At 44.3% G+C, this 24,252-nt stretch overlaps 1 protein-coding gene across 1 annotated transcript in view; it reads left to right on the forward strand.

Annotated features, from left to right (window-relative positions):
- LOC311147624 (cadherin-12-like) overlaps positions 1-24,252 on the forward strand; it is a gene marked incomplete at both ends in the record, with an annotated part of 105,731 nt that overhangs the window by 75,244 nt on the left and 6,235 nt on the right. The window contains 4 exon segments of the mRNA XM_084184358.1: positions 841-977; positions 6,780-6,901; positions 10,762-10,879; positions 12,383-12,634. Of these exon segments, the coding sequence (XP_084040484.1) occupies positions 841-977; positions 6,780-6,901; positions 10,762-10,879; positions 12,383-12,634 (629 nt within the window).

Here is a 24,252-nt window from a genome sequence, read left to right on the forward strand (position 1 = left end):
AGCTAAACAGATGAGACAGGTTGAGATTCAACCAGAAAAATATGGTCATACCCTAAGGATGAATTTACAAGCATTCTTCCCTTTGAACCAGTGATCAGAGTTCTAGTGTAATATTCATCAAATAAAGTAGGCCTAACACTGAACGGTTCTGGCTAGATCAGGTCTACTTCAAGGCCTTCAACTAAGCAGGGTTAAAGAGAGGGCTAGGATAATTGGATGTTTGACTAGAAAACATGAAACATGTTATCTGGTTAGAACTGGTTCTACACGTATCAGACTTGATGAAAACCAGATATCATGAATATTCAGGCCAAACTGCCTTTTTACAAGCTCTTTGGTTTGAAAACGATACCTTGATCAGCTTGCATCTTTGTGGTAACGTTGTGTAGCCTACGTTTTAATGATGTCGCTGCTTTCAGTTGCCCCCAACTCTTATTCAAAGTACATGTCTAGAGCAATGTTTCATTAAATGACTGTGCGTGTTGTTGACTCCATTTGTGTTACTCTAGATTTTTTTTTAGTCAGCATAACCAAGATACATGCGCCACCGTCAATTGTGATGTATGCTGCTTACCACAGCCCATTTGGTGGAAATGCCCTTAGTGTATGAGTAATAAATATTATCTTTCTGCGTCTCAAATCGAACCCTATTCCCTATATAGTGCATTACATTTGACCAGGGTCCATAGGGCTACATAGGGAATAGGGTGCAGTTTGGGACGCAACCCCTGGCTCAATATATTACACCTAACTCTATACATTTGCCCATGGGGGAAATCAATTCCTTGCTACCCTCTTGTTTATGTGGGAAATGGCCTAATTTACCAAATGGTTTATTAGGTATTCCATCGACTGGAAGAGTGACCTGGACAGCTACTTTGACATTGATCCAGTGGAGGGAACGATTTCCACAAATGAACTCCTGGACAGAGAGAGTATCGCCCAGCACAATATCACCATTGTGGCCACCAAACTTAGTAAGTATGTGACAACAGATCGATCATGATTCATACAGGTGTCACTGTCGCCTTTCTCTTTTGTAATCTGTGTGACGGATTTAAGGTGGTTTTAATCAAGTCAATAGTCAATCTCATTTTGTGTGAGTCGTTTATGGGCAACCGTAAAGCATGATTGCTTCATCAGGACATTGTCTCCTCTGGCCGTACCCACCTTAACTGTCTCTTAAACTCTCTCTCTGTCCGTCTCTTCATTCTTTACCCGGTCTACCTTTTAATGCTCTACCTTTATATTTTTTAACTGCCTTCCAATTTAAGGTTTATTTTTCATTATATTTTAAAGAGATTCTCTGGTACTTTTGTATACTTTTTAGCCAGTAGATGTTAAAGTAGCGCTCACGAGCCAAAAATGGTCCCCGACAATTTGCGTACTACATCACATACTGTATGTGCAGATATGTGCATCACGTCATTGCACTCTCGCTCTGCTGTGTGTGCATCTTGCTAGCTGTCACCCAAATGGCGAGGGGCTGAAGGTCATTGGCTAGAACTCGGATTGCTAGGGTAATTGCTAGGGGGCTGGCCCACGTGGGGGAAAATGGAGGGTAAATGGCGGCGTACAGCTTCCAGAAAACAGTCTATTTTAAACTAGGGATTTCGTGGCTTATTGAGGTAAAACAGTAATTCCGCTCATAGATTATGCATGCATGAACTACACATTGACACATCCAGCCCAAAGCGGGTGGTTTAAAAAATACTTACTAGTTGGCAATGTTCCGGAGCATGTCTTTAAGATCAAAATGTTCTTGCTTGAATGATCTTATGTTGACAATGATGAAGAAATTGTCTATGTTTTCAGTCACGTCACAAAAAAAAGGTCAAGTAAAATATATGCATGATGGAGAGCCTTGCAGTGTTGATTTAAGAGTTAATTTACACTCACTGTGAATTTAAGACCTGCCTTCAGATTAATTATATATTTTTATGAAGGAAAGTGGAGAAAATTTCCAGATAAATAAGCAAATCCATCGTCATCAAGTCATCAAATCTGCTAAGAGCCATCAAAGTCATTATCTGGGAGGCAGGCTGGTGCTCAATCAAAATTGCCCACGCTGTATATTCATTAGAACGGACTGTGAAATAAGGGCCATTAAAATTTTAGCTGCTTTTATCGCCTTGGAAACTGGCATTAGTCACTTCGCGGTGGGTGGGGATGAAATTCTAATTTATGTTTCTGGAGTCATTGGAGTAATGGAGGGGTGGAGGGATGGAGTGGTAAGGGGGTGGAGTGATGGAGAGGTGGAGGGATGGAGGAATAGGGGTGGGGGGATGGGGGCTCAGCCGTCATACTTAACATGTGAATCAGCGATTGGGGCTCATGGGATCACCTTTTTGCACACACACTTCTCCCATTCCTCCAGCCTTCCGTTCCTGTTCCCCCATCAGACTCAAAATACAACAACATACCTGGTGAAGACGGCATGTTGCTTTCAGTCTTAATAATATGCCATTTAGCAGACGCTTTTATCCAAAGCGACTTACAGTCATGCGTGCATACATTTTTTATTTTTTTTTGTGTATGGGTGGTCCCGGGATCGAACCCACTACCTTGGCGTTACAAGCGCCGTGCTCGACCAGCTGAGCTACAGAGGACCACATGCCTCACATGCCGAATAAGCCAGGGAAGCTGCATCAACATTTCTGGAGTAGCCTTTCCACCGGCATCTCCACTGCAGCACTTTTATATTTTCGTCTCCGGCGTCTCCACAATCTCCCTCCATAAATTGGCCTTTACATGCTGGTCTTTATATAATGCATGGCTAGAATTGTAAAGGTGCAGGTACTTCTGTACCTCCTCGGTCAATCAATGCTTGAAGTTGTCATTCGCCATGTTGAATCCACACTGAGTTTCGAGAAGAAGAAACTCACCTCACCCCTACAGTTGACCAATCATGGAGGAAGGGATTTAGATTTCGGCTCCTGAACTTCGGCTGGCCTTGAGAAAAAATGTTGTGTGCCCGAACAGCTGAAAAAAGCCTTACCAAAGTCCAAAACGAACGTAAACGTCAACATTTTTTGTCATGATAAATGCACAAACTCTTCCGAACTGTTTCGGTTGGGAAGCATGCAAACGCCTTTATTCCCCTCACTAACACACCTATATCCACCTAGCTTTCCCCTCTGAGGGCCTAAATTCCTAGAGAGGCCGTTTCCTTGTGAGAGGAATACATTTGTGTCCAGTGTTTACAGGGAACGTAACGGTGTTGGATGCTATAGCCTGCCTGGACACAGGCCATCCATTATAGATAAACCTGGGCTCTCTCTGGGACTAGAGTTTTGTATCTCCAAACTTTTGACTTCAGATCAGTTGTGCAACCTTAGAGCCTGGCAGAGTGTTATACAATGGCTCCTGTAATGGCCGTTATGGGCTCTGTGTGATTCTTCTTCGATGTGTGTCTGTCTGTGTGCTATGTTTTGTTATGTTCCCACTTTGTGGATTAAAATTGTATCGGAGGCCAAACAACCATAAGGGGCTAACAGTGATAACAAATTATTATGTTATTATATGTACTATTCCAGAGTTCAAGGTCTGGCATTCCATAAAACGAGACAGCTAGAGGCTGGAGGATGGACCCCCCTTTAAATTGTTGAGGAAAATATTCAAATATGAATTTCTGTATGGTATTCATTATGCAATCAAGAACCACTGTTCTTTCCTCTTCTGAGGTCTGACTGGTGGACACCCCCTGAACCAGTGTCTCTACTAGACACTGCAGTCATGAAGCAAAATGAGAACACTGTGTTTTTTTTATTCCCAGCCACACATCTCACAGCACTAGAGGGAGGCATAGTGAGTGAAAATGTGACTGCTCTCTCTGCATTTTTTAAGTCCAGAGTCTCTGTTTGTATTTTTACCCCCAATTGGTAGTTACAGTCTTGTCCCATCGCTGCAACTCCCATACGGACTCGGGAGAGGTGAAGGTCGAGAGCCATGCGTCCTCTGAAACACGACCCTGCCAAGATGCACTGCTCACTTAACCCGGCCGCACCAATGTGTCAGAGGAAACACCGTCCAGCCACAAGGAGTGGCTAGAGCACGATGGGACAAGGAAATCCTGGCTGGCCAAACCCTCCCCTAACCCGGACGACACTGGACCAAAAGTGTGGGTCACTCATGGGTCTCCCGGTCACAGCCGGCTGTGATACAGCCTGGGTTCGAACCCGGGTCTGTAGTGACGCCCAGTGTCGTCTGGGTTAGGGGAGGGTTTGGCCTTAGACCGCTGCACCACTCGGGAGACCCTATTTATCTAGAAACTTTCTCATCAATTTACTACAGCCCATATTTTTGTTTGCTAGGAAATACCTACAGGAGTCCCCACAAAAAAATATGGGCTGTAGTAAATTGATGAGAAAGTTTCTAGATAAATAGGGTCTCCCGAGTGGTGCAGCGGTCTAAGGCCAAACCCTCCCCTAACCCAGATGACACTGGGCGTCACTACAGACCCGGGTTCGAACCCAGGCTGTATCACAGCCGGCTGTGACCGGGAGACCCATGAGTGACCCACACTTTTGGTCCAGTGTCGTCCGGGTTAGGGGAGGGTTTGGCCAGCGAGGATTTCCTTGTCCCATCGTGCTCTAGCCACTCCTTGTGGCGGGCCGGTCGCCAGCTGGACGGTGTTTCCTCCGACACATTGGTGCGGCCGGGTTAAGTGAGCAGTGCATCTTGGCAGGGTCGTGTTTCAGAGGACGCATGGCTCTCGACCTTCACCTCTCCCGAGTCCGTATGGGAGTTGCAGCGATGGGACAAGACTGTAACTACCAATTGGGGGTAAAAATACAAACAGAGACTCTGGACTTAAAAAATGCAGAGAGAGCAGTCACATTTTCACTCACTATGCCTCCCTCTAGTGCTGTGAGATGTGTGGCTGGGAATAAAAAAAACACAGTGTTCTCATTTTGCTTCATGACTGCAGTGTCTAGTAGAGACACTGGTTCAGGGGGTGTCCACCAGTCAGACCTCAGAAGAGGAAAGAACAGTGGTTCTTCAATTATACAAAAGGGAATAATAGATTATTGTGCTATCTAGAGATCAAGGGTCAAAATCAACTAGACTATTCCATCATCTACTGGGGAAAACATTATGTCACATGCTAAAATTAATGAACCAGTCAGCAAATTGGATGCTATGTATTGGCCATTGAGAGGCTTTGAAGCCACCGGTCAGCCATATTGGCACTCCCCACTAGGAGCAGTGCTCCATAGGAATGAATGGGATTCTACAGTATTTCAATTAAATGTTTCATGGACAAAATTACATGTATTTATGTAGTTTTTTGTTGTATTGGGGACAGCAACATTCATAATCTCTAAAAAAGTATACTTTATGTAAAATGTTTTAATATGTTTTTAAATGTTTAAGTTTAGCTGACATAATATAATTGAACGTGCTAAAAACTAATGTAGACATTAATAACTGCATTTTTATAGCTTCCAAAATCACAGTTTGTAGCCCATGCTAGGCCAGTGCGCAGCGTGAAGCCATCCACTCAAGATGGAGGCGCAGAGACTTCATCACAGCGCCCCCTATACACCATCTAGTGTATATATAAATCATTGGATAGGTTGAGATTTCCCTTGCAGTTTCATGAATGATATAAATACCATTTAGTGACCTCTATTTGATTCTACAGACAGTTTATAATACAATAGGTCTACAACTCTTGCTTCCTGAAACGATACAATGCACCTTTCATAGAAAATAGCATTTAATGGACAGAATTCTCAAAATATGTTTAGTGCATTCTATTTCTATGGTTCCGTTGCTCAATGATCTGCATCAAAGAGGGCCAAGAGAAAACCAAAGGACCTTCAGATAAAATATCACAGAGAGGGAGGGAGCAAGAGAAAGAGAGCGAGAGAAAGAGAGAGAGAGAAAGAGAGAGAGAGAGCTGCGCAATGTCCACAATTTCTACCAGAGGAGTATCAGTGTTACTGGTGGCGATCAGTGCGGAAAGCAGCAAATCCCGTACTCAGTGTCATTCTTTTTTTTCTGTGGGGAAGATTGCTTTTTCCATCAAGGTCACACACAGGTCTCTGGCTGAGCCTTAGCTGGATCTTTGATTCCCCTGAGGAGGGGAGGAGGGCCATCCACCGCTCCCTTCCCTATAAGCCTCCCCTGCAAAGCATAGCCTATTCTCCCACTTCAAATCCATAAAGTTTACCTTCACTTCTGCCTCTGAATACAAAGAAGACATTTCCCGCAGTGCCACAGCTGTATAGAAATATTGTTTCAATAGCTGAGATTCTGATAACCGCTCCTCTAGGGAGCTTTGATGATGTCGTTAATATGTGACTTGCATTTCAACAGCAGTTTAAGCCAGAGCCCATAGTAGAAGTCTGAGGGAGAATGGTTTGCACAATCTGTACAGGAATGTACACAACTAATGGGTAGAACCAAGTATAGCTCTAAACGTTCAATCATATTGTGTTTATTGTTCATGGAATATAGACTTCTGTTTTTAGAATCCTGAAAGAACAGATTTATTTAAAAGGTATTGACTTTGTATTTTATTTTCCAATACATGGACACTTTTGAGGAATCCATCAGGCATCTGAGAATGTATCATTTGCCAATTCTAAGACTGCAGTGCATAATACAACCACATGATGTCAGGGTTGTATAATCAATGTGTGTCTTCTAACACTCTGTTTTCCCTCTTCTTACACTGACTAACCCATATTCAAGCACAATGAAACTCATTAACTAAAAGCATTTATAATTGTTATGCTCATTGTTGTTTATTGTGTGATTTTACTCCTCAGATAGCCCAGTGCTGACCAGTAGAGTGGCTGTCACCATTCATGTACTGGATGTCAATGAATTTCCCCCTGAACTAGCCATCCCTTACGAGAGCTTTGTGTGTGAAAATGCCAAAGCAGGCCAGGTAAGTGTGTGTGTGTGTGTGTGTGTGTGTGTGTGTGTGTGTGTCTATGTGAGTGTGTGTCTCATTAAAGGTGCTGAATGGATATGCTCTCACAATTACATTAAGTAATCATCCAATGGCATTATTGGTAAAAAAAAAAAGAAGGTCAGTAGGGAATTTTGAAAAGAACACCCATGAATAAAATGCTAATAGTGACTGATTCAGAGAAATAGTATGAGCGCCCACACACAGAGGCTATGTCCCAAATGTCACCATATTCCCTATGTACTGCACTACTTTTGACCAGGGCCCATAATGGTACAAATAACAAGTAAACATTAATATTAAGCTGTGTACAATATGCCTTACATTTTTTATTTAAAACCAAATAAATTATATAGAACAATGGCCCATTGCCATGCATATCACTGGTATGATTGTATCAGAGTTTTGCATACTGCTTAAACCATCTTTATTTCAGCTAATGGAGGGGTATGGCATGCTTTGTACATCAGCAACCAAGTGTGCATTTCAGATTATTTGTTTGGATGCAGGAGAGTCTCTGCATGTGCACATTGTAAACCACCTTTGCCTACAAATTAGCATATTAGCAAACATCTACATGCAGTTAGTGTGCCGACAGATAGCTCCTTTGGCGGTTTACCAAATAGCTAGAAAGACTTTTCCATCACACACTAAATATGCATTATCCTTACTTCCCAATGGGTACAAACTGGTTGAATCAATGTTGTTTCAACATAATTTGTCAACAAATTGTGATGCGGAATCTACTTGGAAAATACATATGGATTTCAAAAATGACATCAACATGAACTGTGTTTTGAGGGTAAAATTTCAACCACAGGATTATGTCATCATGGTAACCAAATTTTAATATGGACAAACCTTGTATAAAATATGTTTAATTAGAACAACATCAGATCTTTAACATTATATCCATTGTTAGAAAAATAACAATAGGCTGGGCAGCACCTCCTACTGGAGATTTGCTATATCTACAGCTACCCTTTGGTCTCCCATCCAGGGATTTAACCAAGCCCAGCCTGGTTTAGCTATGATATCACTGACTATTACCAATGTGCTATAGTGAGAAGGATTGTTGAGAGATCACTTAAAAACTAAATAGATTCACTGTTGCTATTGAAGTCATTCCAAAGGGTAGGTTTAACAGAGCAAATTCCATGTGACCATTCTTTATCACTCATGTGTCATCAATGATAGTATTTAGACCAATATTGCATTAACAAAGTCATCAACTGCTATTGTTTCAATTCAACACAAAACTAAAACTAATACAATGGGCCTAGGGTCACCCTTGTTGCTTGAGATGCTATCCTGGAACCCCTAATAATCAACTCCAACAAATACAATAGGGTTTCACCCAGTTTCGCTGATGAACCCCTAATTATTTTTGTAACACAGTAAATAGCCTAAAGTTAAGGCTATTTTACAAATTAATGTAACATTCAACCTTAAAATGAGTAACACATCCATGGACACATTTTGAGGTTACTGTAATTATACATTTCGTCTTATGTAGCTAATCATATAAAGCGTGCATATTCAAGATAGCATGTATAGGTCGTCGTGGGTCTGTGTAGATCTTCACATTTGCTGTAATAATCTGTGCAGAATCTCAAACTGCATTAATCACTTGCACCATGTACTTTTAATGTAATCTGAACTGCAATCAAAGTCATTTGGTTCCGCTTCTAGATGAAGCACAGTGATAACACATTAATCTGTTGTATAAATAAACAACATATCTGACATTGTATTCCCATTTGAACTTTGCTGGGCTTTTAAATGTTTGAAAGTGCAGTGATAGGTATTTGAGTGACAACTAAACCAAAAATCAGACATTTGGTTGTGCTTTTAGATGGTTGAAAGCATTGTGACAACACATTGGAAATTCAACTAACTTTTTGAGTGGGTGACTATAGATTAGAATTTCATTGATCAACTTCTTAACCAAATATTACCCGATGATCCCACGTTGAAATGAGGTGGTGTGCCGAGTGGGTTATGCCTTGCTCAATTAACCTTTAATTTTATGATATATTTGTTACAAATATTTCAGAGCTGGTGATTACCTCTTTTTTTTTTTTATCAACATCTTTTCACCACTTTTAATCTTGACCTCAACCCTGTAACATTAGATCTAACCATTTTCAGAAACTTTAGTATTAACCATAGCCAAGATGTACACTTAACTCCCTCAGAGAATAATATATGTTCTGCTCCATGCTTTCCATACTAGTACTTTTAACAGCAAGATTCCGTCAGGTGTTACCCACAGCTGGTCGGTGATAAAGAATTGCAGGTCTTCTCTTGTAAGAGCCATCATACCCCCTAGATGATTAGCCCCCCTCACATTGCCTGCCAAAGAACAGACAAAGCACTTATAGTACAGTACAGGTATTCTGAAGCAAATCACACTGTGCAGCAGCAACTTCCATGAACAGTAAACCAGGGATGTATTCAAGTCAGAAAAGTGTGTACATATTTCCATTTGAAAGCAGCAAGGAAGGCTATGGAGAAAGGCATACAGTATGGCTTCTTCAAACAGATATGTTTGCCTTAGGACATACAACATGTCAGGGGTAGGCAATGCAGGAGAAGTGTGCTGTTCCTTCACAGCTAATGGACTGTGACAAACACTGCGTTTGTGCATTCTCAGTGAAATGGATTAAAAAGAGAAAATAAGAAATCTCTCTTATCAAAAACACAATTACATCTACTTGAACACATTCTAAAATTAAGAGGGTAGAGTTTAGTGAGACAAGAGGCTGTCATCTCAAACTGAAGCCACACAGAGGAGAGCAGAGTAGATTAGGAGTGTTAGGAAGAGGAGTGTTTCGAGGCGAGGCGAGTAGAAGCGAGGAGAGGATGAGAGGCGAGGCTAAACAACCTCCCATTGAGATCATAGCCCTGTGCATTGATTGTGACAGGAATCCATTACCCCCTGTTGCCCTTAGACAAGTAAAACACATCATTAGAATATGTGCATCTAGAAACAATGTTTAATTAATTTTCTCTTACGGATATGTCCCTGTTCAGGTCACAAGCATGTATAGATCATTTTGTGTCCAGGTGTTGCCCATTACACAGTCATAATAAAGCAAGGCTTTATTGGTGAAAAGATTTAGATAAATAAATACTGCATTCTTAATTTAATTTCAATTGTTTCTATTCAATGGGTATAGTGTGTCTATGCTTCATTATGTATTCATGGGAGTGGTCAGGGGAATACAGTATGTTCACTCTGAGAAAAGGCTGCAGGGGGCAGGTATTTAATATTGTTGCCAGGCAAATAAATATGTAGGGGGAAAAAATCCTTAATGTAACTTTTTTATGAGTCACAGAACTTAAAGGATAACCTAATGTCCCAACAGTGTGAGTGCATTGTGTCTAGACAATGCTAAAATAACTAGAAAAATATAAAACTACCTCCATACATTAAAATTCCAAATGCGTTTTTTTAAAACAGCCGACAACAAATTGTTGCTATTTCTCTCTCAGTAACATTTAAGGTAAATGAAAACCTGTTTCTTATACACAGAAACGAAAGGACAATTGCAAATAGATTATTTGATGTGTTGGTAACTTTTACCTTAATATTTCTGGAAATGTTTCAATGAATCATCGTCATCATTAGTAAACAATATTCATAAGTGTTTTCTTATAGCGCACCTGTGATCCAACCTTGAATTAGCGGCTTTGTTTTCAGTCATATTTGGCCAAGCCAACCAGGAAAGAAAGACTCACATTAACCACATGTAGATTGTAACTGAGTGAAAAGAAGAAGGGGGGGAGGGGGGCAGTGTGCCAGTTTAATGTTTTATTTTTTTCTCTCTCAGGTAATTCAAACCTTCAGTGCAAAGGACCAGGATCTGCCACAAAATGGTCATAAGTTTTCCTTCAAACCGTCAGAGAGGGACGTCAACAACAAGAACTTCACTATCCGCGACTTTGGAAGTGAGTTATCTTGACCAGGTTTCTGACACTGTACCAGTGAAGAAGAAAAAGTAGTCCTGATAGTGAAGAAGCATGATGACAGCATCTAACATATCTCTAGGTGATACAGTGCATCCACATAATACCTGCTACAAGGTCACAGACAGTATCCTTTAGACTTGTGTTGTTGTGAGTACCTTGTGTTGTTGTGAGTACCTGATATACAGTGTTATCTTACATATCCCAGCAAAATAATATATATTTCTATACATTTTGTGCAGGCCATTACCACCATTGGGAATCAACTGTGTAATATATTTGTGATTATTATCAATGTATAAAATGTGTTCTGTTGTGCCAATTCTATAGAATTAATTTTTTCATATAGTATATTCTCAGAAGGGTATGGTGTCTCTTTCTAATGGGGATATTGCAAAACACACCCTTTGAAGTCTAACAGGCAAAGGAGGGTAAAGACAAGTGTGAGTGTGACCCATTGCTGTATGAAGCTGTGGAAACGAATGCATTTCTCAACCTCGAAGAGAGACCTGGCTTGAACCTCTGATCCAGTTGCACTTTTTGGACACAGCGTCTCACAGCTTTTTGCCCTGCCGTCACGGTGCCAAAAGACACAATCTCCAGATACAGCGGTGAGATCTGATACGCAGGGACAAGGCATTCAAACCACCACAGGCGAAGTCTAGCAAAGCAGGAGAAAAGAGAAAAAACACAGATGGCATCCCAAATGGCACACTTTTCCTTTATAGTGCACTACTTTTGACCAGAGTCTGTGCATAAAATGTAAAGTATTTTTAGACACTTTGAACCCCTATCAGGGAAAAGTCCCTGGCCTTGTCAGAGGAACAAACCAATCCTGACAGGGGTCAGACAGTCTAGACACAGTGGACAGGTCTGGGGCTGGTCCAAGCTGACACCACCTCGTTCCTAAGAAACACTGTCCAGGTCTATTCCTCTGACCAACTTCACACCTGCTGCAGCACCAGCCCCAACACCACCTTACTTGGTACATGAGTCTGAGTACATGCTTCCCTTACTCTTCTTAGCAGGCCACATGGTTCATTTGTTATTTATCATTATTTAACATGTTGTTTTTCTGGAGTTATGTTGGCTGAATGAACAAATAGAAACCAAACAGTTTCCCAGAGCACTCAGTTATAGGGGATAAGGCGGTAAGGCTGCCATGTTGTCCCGTAGGCAGTTTAGAAGTTTTCTGAGGCAACATGCTGGCTGATGTAATGTCAGGTCAGCCTTGTTTATGACAAGGGACAGAAAACAACCAACTTACAACATTTCTGATGTAATTTCCAACAGGCACACATGCACAAGAATGCACAGGTTCAGTGACAGCATTATCATTGTCTCATTGTATATGTTAGTGTATCCCAAATAAGACTATTATAAACAATGGTCATTTGTAGTTGAACAATGGCTGTTTCTTTGTACCAGATCCTTAATAAGACTATATTACTATTCATCCATCTGTTTTTTTTCTTTCTGTCCCAGATAACACAGCGGGGATAGTGACTCTGCAGAGCGGTTTTCGACGGCGTTCCCAGAAGATCTACTTCCTGCCCGTTGTAATCCAGGACAGCGGCTACCCCGTCCAAAGCAGCACAGGCATCCTGACCATCCGTGTGTGTGGCTGCGAGTCAGACGGATCACTCCTCACCTGCAGCGCAGAGGCCATCTTCCTCCCGGTGGGGCTGAGTACAGGGGCTCTGATAGCCATCCTCCTGTGCATTGTCATTTTACTGGGTGAGTCATTTATGCCTCATTCACTTCTCCTAGTCAGAATTGACTGTGTGATGCTGTTTATCCCTGTAAGACCCAGCCTGAGCTTAAACCAACGCTCACAAAAACAATAACATACTCACGAAGCAGTGTATTGTCATTCTACTTGGTGAATATTGAGTAATTTTCCCTTGTGGTAGGTCCGACCCATGGGGCGGCGCACAATTGGCCCAGCGTCGTCCAGAGTAGGAGAGGGAATGGCCGGCAGGGATGTAGCTAAGTTGGTAGAGCATGGCGTTTGCGACGCCAGGGTTGTGGGTTCGATTCCCACGGGGGGCCAGTATGAAAAATAAAATAAATAAATAAAAATAATGCATGCACTCACTAAACTGTAAGTCGCTCTGGATAAGAGCGTCTGCTAAATGACTAAAAATTTAAATGTAAAAATGTAAAAATGTCCTACTCAATTATGACTGTGTAATTTATCCTGGTGGGGCTTAGTACAGGGGCTCTGATAGCCATTCTTCTGTGCATTTTTATCCCTAAAAGAAAAACCACATGCTTTAACATGAAATTTCACATGTGAAATCATGTAAAAACATGTGTTTTTGGAACACTTAAAATTTGATAAGATGTTTTCACGTGTAGTTTCATGTTATTACATGTTGTTTTACATGTTGTCACGTTATCACATGAACTTCACATAAGTTCACGTGATCACATGTTAAGTTCATGTGTTTTTTCCATAAGGGATTCTACTAGGTGAGTCATTTACAGTCAATCATGACTGTGTAACAGATCGGCGTATGTCCCTGTACGCACAACCCAGGACAGAAACCCACATTAACATCACTTATGAAGGCTAGCCCTAACCCTAGCTGTAATGCAACCCTTACCCCTACAAGCTGACAAATTATAACCGCTTGCCTTACTAAAACTATAGTATTGGTTGGCTTGGCCGGTGGTGAAACTCATTTAGCTCTCAGGGAAGCTGATGCCACTGCCCGATAGATTAGCTCTCACTGGCCATTTAATTCACATCTGCTCTCCACACCATTGTGATCAATTTAACAATGTATTGTGAGGATATCATTCTCACAGACTTGTCGACATGAGTATTGGGAGCAGAATGAAGTGCCACTTCCAGTGTCTTATTCATGTGCTAGGTTTTAATTACAGAACATGTATTAATGGAGTGCTGAGATATGAGCCTTGATGGATAGGAATAAGGGAGCAGAGCCTGTGCTCTCTCCGGATTGGATTGACGCCGTAAAACCTAATCCAATCCCATAGTCTCATTACTCCTTGGTCACTGACTAACTTAAGCTTTAACTTAACCCTCAAAGTCAGGGCTGTAAACTCGTCTTAAAAATTATTGTCTTAAACTCATCCCACTTAAAGAGAAGCTCATCTGCATACATTGCAGCTTGTTTCCAGGGTGTGTGTGTGATGGTCGGCCATTAAAATTGGTAATTTTTTTGCAGTGTAGGTCAAGTATGGCCGTGACCCATACAGAGTGGTCAAAAGGTTTTCATCTGTTATAAAATTACCCCCCATCACTGATGATGGTGGCTGAGGAGTTGTTCATCAGCTGAATGCGGAGAGTCATGAGACGCTCATGTATGCCAATAAGCAGTTCAGTCAAGCGGGTGGTCAGTGAAAAGAAGCCTGCATGTACATAGTTTAGTGTGTGGGAGCATTGAGCTATCCATTCCCACACATACTTGACGACTGGGACTGCCTTTCCAGCCGTTTGGGAGATGGGACTCCTGTATCCGCCTGGTCAGCCATTGAGGACTTGTCGTTTGTAATTGGGTAGACTGGGCTCTCAAACCCTGGCGAGTAACCAGCCTAGGAGATGGAAAATTCCAATCTCTTCCCGTAGTATTGCTTGCTTTGCTTTGCTTTGCTTTGCTTTGCTTTGCTTTGCTTTGCTTTGCATTGCTCTGCTTTGCTCTTCTAGTAAATTAATTATTCGATCTACAGACTAAGGTGTAGAAGGAGACACAGGACCACCTGGGACCCGGATGCCAAGACAACAACCCAAATGTTATATCCTTGCATATCGTTGGTTACAATTAAAATATGAGTAACCTGCTTTATAAGACCAACTCAATGGCCTTGTGGTTAGTGTCTGCTCTGAGAATGGAAGGTTGGGAGTTCGATCCCAGGCCAAATCATAAAAAAGACTAAAAATGGGACCCGATTTGTCTCTACTTGCACTCAGCATTAAGGAGATAGATTGGGGTAAGGTCCTGTGATAGACTAGCGTCCTGTCCAGGTCGTTTATTTGTACATCAAGCTGCCTCACGCTACAGAAACAAGAAATAGGCTCCCCCTCCTATGAGCCATTTTGGCTCGCACAAGACAAGGCTCATCAAATAAAAAATTTATTCATCACATGCTGTAGACTAACAGTGAAATGCTTATGGGCCATTCCCAACAATGCAGAGAGAAATAAAATAGAGAAGTAATAGAAAAGTAGTAACACCTAATAATAAAAGTAATAATAAATACACAATTAATAAACGATAACACAATGAGTCGATGTGCAGGGGAACGAAGTAATTGAGGTAGATATGTACATATAACTAGGAATAAAGTGACTAGGCAACAGGACAGATAATAAAAAGTAGCAGCAGCGCAGCTGATGAGTCAAAAAAAGTTTGTGCAAAAGGGTCCAGGTAGCTATTTGGTTAACTATTTAACTAACTATTTAGCAGTCTTATGGCTTGGGAGTAGAAGCTGTTCAGGGTCCTGTTGGTTCCTGACTTAGTGCATCGGTACCGCTTGCCGTGCGGTAGTAGTCTATGACATGGGTGGCTGAAGTCTTTGAACATTTTTAGGGCTTTCCTCTGACACCGCCTGGTACAGAAGTCCTGGATGGTAGGGAGCTCGCCCCCAGTGATGTACTGGGCCGTATGTACGACCCTATGTAGTGCCTTGCGGTCTGATGCCAAGCAGTTGCCATACCAAGCGATGATGAAGCCAGTCAAGATGCTCTCAATGGTGGAGCTGTATAACTTTTTGAGCATCTGAGGGACCATGCCAAATCTTTTCAGCCTCCTGAGTGGGAAGAGGCATTGTCGTCCCCTCTTCATGACTGTGTTGGTCTGTGTGGACCATGATAGATCGTTAGTGATTTGGACACCGAGGAACTTGAAGCTCTCGACCCGCTCCACTACAGCCCAGTCAATGTGAATGGGGGCATGCTCGGCCCTCTGTTTCCTGAATCCACAATCAGCTACTTTGTCTTGCTGACGTTACGGGAGAGGTTCTTGTCCTGGCACCACACTGCCAGGTCTCTGACCTCCTCCCTATAGGCTGTCTCATCATCGTTGGTGATCAGGCCTACCCCTGTCGTGTCATCAGCAAACTTAATCTCTTAATGATCGGACCCTTTTTTTCCATTTTCGCCTATACAGTATGACATACCCAAAACGAACTGCCTGTAGCTCAGGACCTGAAGCAAGGATATGCATATTCTTGATACCATTTGAAAGGAAACACTTTGAAGTTTGTGGACATGTGAAATTAATGTAGGAGAATATAACACATTAGATCTGGTAAAAGATAATACAAACAAAAAATGCGTTTTCTATTTATAAATTTTTTGTTCAATCATCTTTGAAATGCAAGAGAAAGGCCACAATATAATATTGCAGTTTAGGCGCAATTTAGATTTTGGTCACTAAATGGCAGCAGTGTGTGTGCAAAGATTCAGATCGATCCAGTGAAGCATTGCAATACTGAACTATTTTGTATCAAGTCTGCCCAAATTTGCCGCATTGGTCAATTGATACATTTTCAAGTACATAACTATAGAGAACATACATAAATGATATGGTAATACAAAATGTAAGTTTACACACTCCCAGGTATGTCATAAATTATGGATCATTAGCTTATACACTAACTTTCACACATCTAGATGGCCGGGCAGGGTGGGTGTGGAGCCAGAGACAGCAGGGGTTCAAACTGTAGAACCCAGTTCCTACATTTGAATATAAAAATTGATTTTATCAAAAAAAACTATGCTACATTTTATATCTGGAACCCTTAGGATGACAAATCAGAGCAAGAGGTGAATGTATCAAACCAGTTGCCGTGATACGTTTTTTGTTATTGTGCACTCTCCTCAAACAATAGCATAGTATTTTTTCATTGTAATAGCTACTGTAAACTGAACAGTGCAGTTAGATTAACAAGAATTTAAGCTTTCTGCCCATGTAAGACATGTCTATGTCCTGTAAAGGTTGCTGTTACTTACAACAGTCATGCTAATCACATTAGCGCACGTTAGCTCAACCGTCCCATACACGGAACACCGATCCCGTAGAGGTTAATGATGGTGTTGCACTCGTGAGCGGCCAAGCAGTTGTTGGTGAACAGGGAGTACATGAGGGGACTAAGCATGCACCCCTGAGGGAACCCGTGTGTTGTTACCTACCCTCACCACCTGGGGGGGCCTGTCAGAAAGTTCAGGATCCAGTTGCTGAGGGAGGTGTTCAGTCCCATGGTCCTTAACTTAGTGATGAGCTTGTAGGGCATTATGGTGTTGAACACTGATCTTTTATCAATGAACAGCATTCTCAGATATATCTGTTCCTCTAGTCCAGGTGGGAGAGGGAAGTGTGGAGTGCAATAGTGATAGCATCTTCTGTGGATCTGTTGGGGCAGTATGCGAATTGTAGTGGTTCCAGGGTGTCTGGGATGATGGTGTTGATGTGAGCCATGACCAGCCTTTCAAAGCATTTCATGGCTACAGATGTGAGTGCTATGGGGCGATAGTCATTTAGACAGGTTACCTTGGCATTCTTGGGCACAGGGACTATGGTGGTCTGCTTGAAACATGTATGTATTAAAGACTGGGTCAGGGAGAGGTTGAAAATGTCAGTGAAGACACTTGCCAGCTGATCAGCACATGCTCTGAGAATGAGTCCAGGTAATCCATCTGGCCCTGCGGCCTTGTGAATGTTAACCTGTTTAAAGGTCTTACTCACATCGGCTACGGAGAGCGTGATCATACAGTCATCAGGAACAGCTGGTGCTCTCATGCATGGTTCAGTGTTAATTGCCTCGAAGCGAGCATAGAAGGCATTTAGCTAATCTAGCAGGCTCACGTGACTGTGCAGCTCGCAGCTGGGTTTCCCTTTGTAATCTGTGATAGTTTGCAAGCCCTGCCACATCCGACGAGTGTCAGAGCCGGTGTAGTAGGATTTGATCTTACAGTGCCTTGCAAAAGCATTCATCCCCCTTGGCGTTTTTCCTATTTTGTTGCATTACAACCTGTAATTTAAATTGATTTTTATTTGGATTCCATGTAATGGACATACACAAAATAGTCCAAATTGGTGAAGTGAAATGAAAAATGTACTTGTTTAAAAAAAAATTAGAAAATAAATAACGGAAAAGTGGTGAGTGCATATGTATTCACCCCATTTCCTATGAAGCCCCTAAATAAGATATGGTGCAACCAATTACCTTCAGAAGTCACATAATTAGTTAAATAAAGTCCACCTGTGATCTGTCACATGATCTCAGTATATATACACCTGTTCTGAAAGGCCCAAGAGTCTGCAACACCACTAAGCAAGGGGCACCACCAAGCAAGCGGCACCATAAAGACCAAGGACCTCTCCAAACAGGTCAGGGACAAAGTTGTGGAGGAGTACAGATCAGGGTTGGGTTATAAAAAAATATCAGAAAAAGCCGTACACTCCACAGAGCTGGGATTTACGGAAGAGTGGCAAGAAAAAAGCCATTGCTTAAAGAAAAAATGTGCAAAAACGTTTGGTGTTCGCCAAAAGGCATGTGGGAGACTCCCCAAACATATGGAAGAAGGTACTCTGGTCAGATGATACTAACATTGAGCTTTTTGGCCATCAAGGAAAACGCTATGTCTAGTGCAAACCCAACACCTCTCATCACCCCGAGAACACCATCCTCACAGTGAAGCATGGTGGTGGCAGCATTATGCTGTGGGGATGTTTTTCATCGACTCGGAAACTGCTCAGAATTGAAGGAATGATGGATGGTGCTAAATAAAGGGAAATTCTTGAGGGAAACCTCTTTCAGTCTTCCAGAGATTTGAGACTGGGACGGAGGTTCACCTTCCAGCAGGACAATGACCCTAAGCATACTGCTAAAGCAAAATTCGAGTAGTTTAAGGGGGAAAATTGTAATGTCTTGGAATAGCCTTGTCAGCTTCCTGCCTCCTGTTTGTCTCCGGGCCTCTAGAGGTCATCTGTGTTCCCCTCTGCCTTAGTTCTTCCTCGTGTGTCCTTATTAGCTTTATCCAGGTCACCTGTGCCTTGTTTCCCCTAGAGTATTTTAGCTGTGTTTTTTCCCCTTGTTCCTCACTTGGTCTTTGAGTCCTGGCTATGTGTCTCCTGCTGTGTCCCACAGAGTCTTTCCGAGTAAGCTTTTCTAAGTTATCTTTATTTTGTTTTTCTCCCCTCGTGGAGTTATTTTGTTTTGTCCTCCTGTTTTGTTTACTGTACCTCTGTTAGTATACCTCTTTCTGAGAAGAACTTTTGTTGGATTATTTTTGAAGTGCAAAGTAATACCTTTTTTTATATTAAATCTACTTTGCCTGGAGTATTGCCTTGAGTGTTTCGTTTGGGTCCTACTATACCTCCTCTGTGGCTTAGGGGTAGAACACCCAACTCTCCACATCTGAGACCTGAGTTCAAGCCCAGCTTGTGACAGAAAGACCAAGTCAATCATGGACTCAGAAACACTCAGTTCCAAGGACCTGTTGGCGGTGATCGCTCGACATGAGGCATCTTTCCAGCGCCATGAAGCCGTTCTCAGCCGACAGGAGGAGCTGATGGCTAGTCACTCTCAACTCCTGGCCGAGATGATGAGTTCCCTCCGCCAGCTCTTTGAACGCCTCCCTGGTCCTTCCCCTTACTCCAGGTCACCCCCCAGTGACGACAGGCCTTCTCCATTGGCGGAGCCCCGACTACCACCTCCCAAGCCCTTTTCTGGGGATCCAAGCTCTTGCCAGGGTTTCCTCACCCAATGCTCCCTCACCTTCGAGCTCCAACCCTCAAGTTTTCCCACAGACCGTTCCAAGATTGCCTACATCATTACCCTTCTTTCAGACAAGGCGCTCTCCTGGGCCTCTGCGGTGTGGCAGTCCCAGGAGGCCTGTTGTGACTCCTACGCTGCATTTGTAGAAGAGTTCAAGCGGGTGTTCGATCATCCTGTCAGTGGGCGGGAAGCTTCCAAGCGCCTACTGTCTCTCCGTCAGGGTCCCCAAAGCACGGCAGATTTTGCCATTGAATTCCGGACCATAGCAGCAAGGAGCGGATGGAATGATGAAGCGCTGAGGGTCTGTTTTCAGGGAGGGTTATCTGAGCCCCTTCAGGATGAGTTAGCTACCCGAGAACCAGCTGGGGATCTCGAGTCCCTCATAGCCTTGGCCATCCGCCTGGACAATCGTCTAAGAGAGCGGAGAACGGCTCGCCGCCAGGTGTCTCAGTCCCAAGTTCCTCTGAGCAGCTCTGTTTCTCCTGTTTGGGCTCCGTCATTCAGAGCTTCCCCGGCTCCTGAACTGCTCCAGGATTCCCCGGAGAACATGCAGTTAGGCCGTTCCAGGCTTTCTCCCAACGAAAGGGAACGTCGCATGAGGGAGCGTCGGTGCCTCTACTGCGGGGTTGTCGGCCACTTCCGCTCCACTTGCCCCGAGCTTTCGGGAAACGCCTGTCCCCGCCTAGCTACAGGAGGGCTGTGATGGGGAAAATTAGAGCTCCTCCTACTAACTCTGTCTTAGCTATTCCAGCCACTCTGTCCTGGAAGGGCCACCAGCATCGGGTCCAGGCTATGATCGATTCCGGTGCCGCAGGTGATTTCCTGGATTTAACCTTGGCTAAGGAACTTAAGATCCCTACCCAACTACTTCCTCAACCCCAGGCAGTTACAGCCTTAGATGGCAGACCTCTGGAACCAGGAAAGGTTACAGAGGCGACTCAGTCCCTGCGACTTACCATCTTTCAACACCAGCAGGAGGAGACCTTCTATCTCATTGACTCCCCCGAGTATCCTATTATCCTGGGTCACCCTTGGCTATGCAGACATAATCCCCAGATCGACTGGCCTACTGGCACCATTCTAAGCTGGGGTCCCACTTGCCAACTCACCTGCATGCTTCAGAGTCCCTCAGCCCCTAGTACCCAGTTTCAAGAGTCTGTTGACGTCTCCCGAGTCCCCAGTGTTTACCATCGGTTCAAGGCAGTGTTCAGCAAGTCCCGGGCTACTTCCTTACCGCCTCACCGCACGTATGACTGTGCCATTGATCTACTCCCTGGTTGCTGCCCTCCTAGAGGTCGGATCTTTTCCTTATCCTCCCTCGAGCACTCAGCTATGGACACCTACATTAAGGAGTCCTTGGCAGCCGGCCTCATCTGTGCCTCTACTTCCCCGGCTGGGGCGGGCTTCTTTTTTGTTGAAAAGAAAGACGGGGGTCTTAGGCCTTGTATTGATTACCGGGGACTCAACAAGATCACGGTTCGGAATCGATACCCCCTTCCTCTCATGGCCACTGCTTTTGAGCTGCTTCAAGGGGCTTCCATTTTTACTAAACTGGATCTCCGCAATGCTTACCATCTCGTGCGGATCCGGCCAGGTGACGAATGGAAGACGGCATTCAACACGCCCACGGGGCACTATGAATATCGGGTGATGCCGTTCGGGCTCACCAATGCCCCCGCAGTATTCCAAGCCCTGATTAATGATGTTCTCCGGGATATGCTTAATCTGTTCGTCTTCGTGTACCTGGACGATATCCTCATCTTCTCGAGGTCACTGAAGGAGCATGAGGGGCATGTTAGCAGGGTTCTCCAGAGGCTCCTTGACAATCACCTCTACGTTAAACCTGAGAAGTGTGAATTTCATGTTTCCCAGACCCAGTTTCTCGGGTTTATTGTCACTCCCGGCCACCTAGAGATGGATCCCAAGAAGGTCAAAGCGGTCCACAGCTGGCCCACACCTGCCACGGTCAAGGAGGTTCAACGGTTCATTGGCTTTTCTAACTTCTATCGGAAGTTCATTAAGAATTTCAGCTCTGTGGTAGCCCCCTTGACGACGCTTACCAAGGGAGGAGGGACCAAGATTCACTGGGGTCCGGAAGCAGCAGGGGCCTTCGAGGATCTCAAGCGCCGCTTCACTTCTGCTCCGATTCTGGTGATCCCTGACCCAGAAAGACCTTTCGTGGTGGAGGTGGACGCCTCAGAGGTGGGGGTGGGAGCCGTCCTGTCACAGAGGGGTGAGGATGGGAGATTACACCCTTGTGCCTTCATGTCTCGCCGCCTGTCTGAGGCCGAGCGCAACTACCACGTGGGGGATCGAGAGTTGCTTGCGGTAAAACTGGCCTTGGAAGAGTGGCGCCATTGGCTTGAGGGGGCTCAGCATCCTTTCCAGGTTCTCACAGACCACAAGAACCTGGAGTATCTCCAACAGGCAAAGCGGATGAACCCTCGGCAAGCACGATGGTCCCTTTTCTTTAATCGATTCCAGTTTCTCCTGTCTTACAGACCTGGCACCAAGAACGTCAAGCCGGATGCCCTGTCTCGAGCCTATTCTCCCGAGATACAAGAGAAGCCCTTGGCATCGATTATTCCGAGGTCTAGGATCGTCGCACCTCTTCAGTGGGAACTAGAAAGAGGGGTACGAGAGGCCCTTGTCCATGAGCCCGATCCAGGCGGTGGTCCTGCCGGACGCCTGTACGTTCCTCTCTCTGTTCGGGCCCGCGTCTTGCAGTGGGGTCATGAGTCGCCCTTGACATGCCATCCGGGTAGTGCTCGCACACTGGAATTCCTCCAGCGGCGGTTTTGGTGGCCGTCCATCAAGAAGGACGTGCAGGTCTATGTTGAGGCCTGCCCTGTGTGCAACCAGGGAAAGTCGACACGTCAGCGACCCCAGGGACTGCTCCATCCCTTACCTGTTCCTCGCAGGCCATGGTCACACCTTTCTCTGGACTTTGTTACGGGACTTCCTCCATCCCAGGGCAACACAGTCGTCCTAGTGGTTGTAGACCGGTTCTCTAAGGCTGCCCGGTTTATTCCCCTGCCCAAGCTGCCCTCGGCCAAGGAGACTGCTGAGCTCCTCATGAACCATGTCTTCCGGATATTTGGAATTCCCCTGGACGTTGTCTCCGACCGAGGTCCCCAATTCTCGTCCCGGTTTTGGGGGGCCTTCTGCAGGCTTATTGGGGCCACAGCCAGCCTATCGTCTGGGTTCCATCCAGAGTCTAATGGCCAAACGGAACGGATTAATCAGGATCTGGAGACCACCCTGCGGTGTATGGCGGCCAGTAATCCCACGTCTTGGGCCACCTATATCATTTGGGCGGAATATGCCCACAACACCCTCCAGTCCTCAGCCACCGGATTGTCCCCCTTCGAATGCCAGTTCGGATACACCCCTCCATTATTTCCAGAGGAAGAGGCGCAAGTTGGTGTTCCCTCGGCCCAGCGCTTTGTCCAACGCTGTAGGCGGACCTGGAAGAAGGCCAGGCGTACCCTCCTTCGGACCTCCCAGAGATACCAAAGTCAGGCTAATCGCCGCCGCCGGACGGCCCCTAGTTTCCGAGCTGGTCAGAGAGTTTGGTTGGCCACCAAGAACCTGCCCCTCCGGGTCGAATCCAAGAAGCTTTCCCAGAAATACATCGGCCCTTTCCGCATAGCAAGGAAAGTTAACCCTGTTTCTTATCGTTTTGTTCTCCCTCGCTCCCTTAGAATTAACCCCACTTTCCATGTTTCACTACTAAAACCTGTCTTGTCTTCTCCCTTTGAGACTGGGACGGAGGTTCACCTTCCAGCAGGACAATGACCCTAAGCATACTGCTAAAGCAAAATTCGAGTAGTTTAAGGGGGAAAATTGTAATGTCTTGGAATAGCCTTGTCAGCTTCCTGCCTCCTGTTTGTCTCCGGGCCTCTAGAGGTCATCTGTGTTCCCCTCTGCCTTAGTTCTTCCTCGTGTGTCCTTATTAGCTTTATCCAGGTCACCTGTGCCTTGTTTCCCCTAGAGTATTTTAGCTGTGTTTTTTCCCCTTGTTCCTCACTTGGTCTTTGAGTCCTGGCTATGTGTCTCCTGCTGTGTCCCACAGAGTCTTTCCGAGTAAGCTTTTCTAAGTTATCTTTATTTTGTTTTCTCCCCTCGTGGAGTTATTTTGTTTTGTCCTCCTGTTTTGTTTACTGTACCTCTGTTAGTATACCTCTTTCTGAGAATAACTTTTGTTGGATTATTTTTGAAGTGCAAAGTAATACCTTTTTTTATATTAAATCTACTTTGCCTGGAGTATTGCCTTGAGTGTTTCGTTTGGGTCCTACTATACCTCCTCTGTGGCTTAGGGGTAGAACACCCAACTCTCCACATCTGAGACCTGAGTTCAAGCCCAGCTTGTGACAAGCCTAGTCAAAGCCCAGACCTCAATCCAATTGAGAATCTGTGGTATGACTTAAAGATTGCTGTACACCAGCGGAGCCCATCCAACTTGAAGGAGCTGGAGCAGTTTTGCCTTGAAGAATGGGTAAAAATCCCAGTGGCTAGATGTGCCAAGCTTATAGAGACATACCCCAAGAGACTTGCAGCTGTAATTGCTGCAAAAGGTGGCTCTACAAAGTATTGACTTTGGG

Source organism: Coregonus lavaretus (genome assembly GCF_964263955.1).
Source record: "Coregonus lavaretus genome assembly, chromosome: 2".
Taxonomy (NCBI): domain Eukaryota; kingdom Metazoa; phylum Chordata; class Actinopteri; order Salmoniformes; family Salmonidae; genus Coregonus; species Coregonus lavaretus.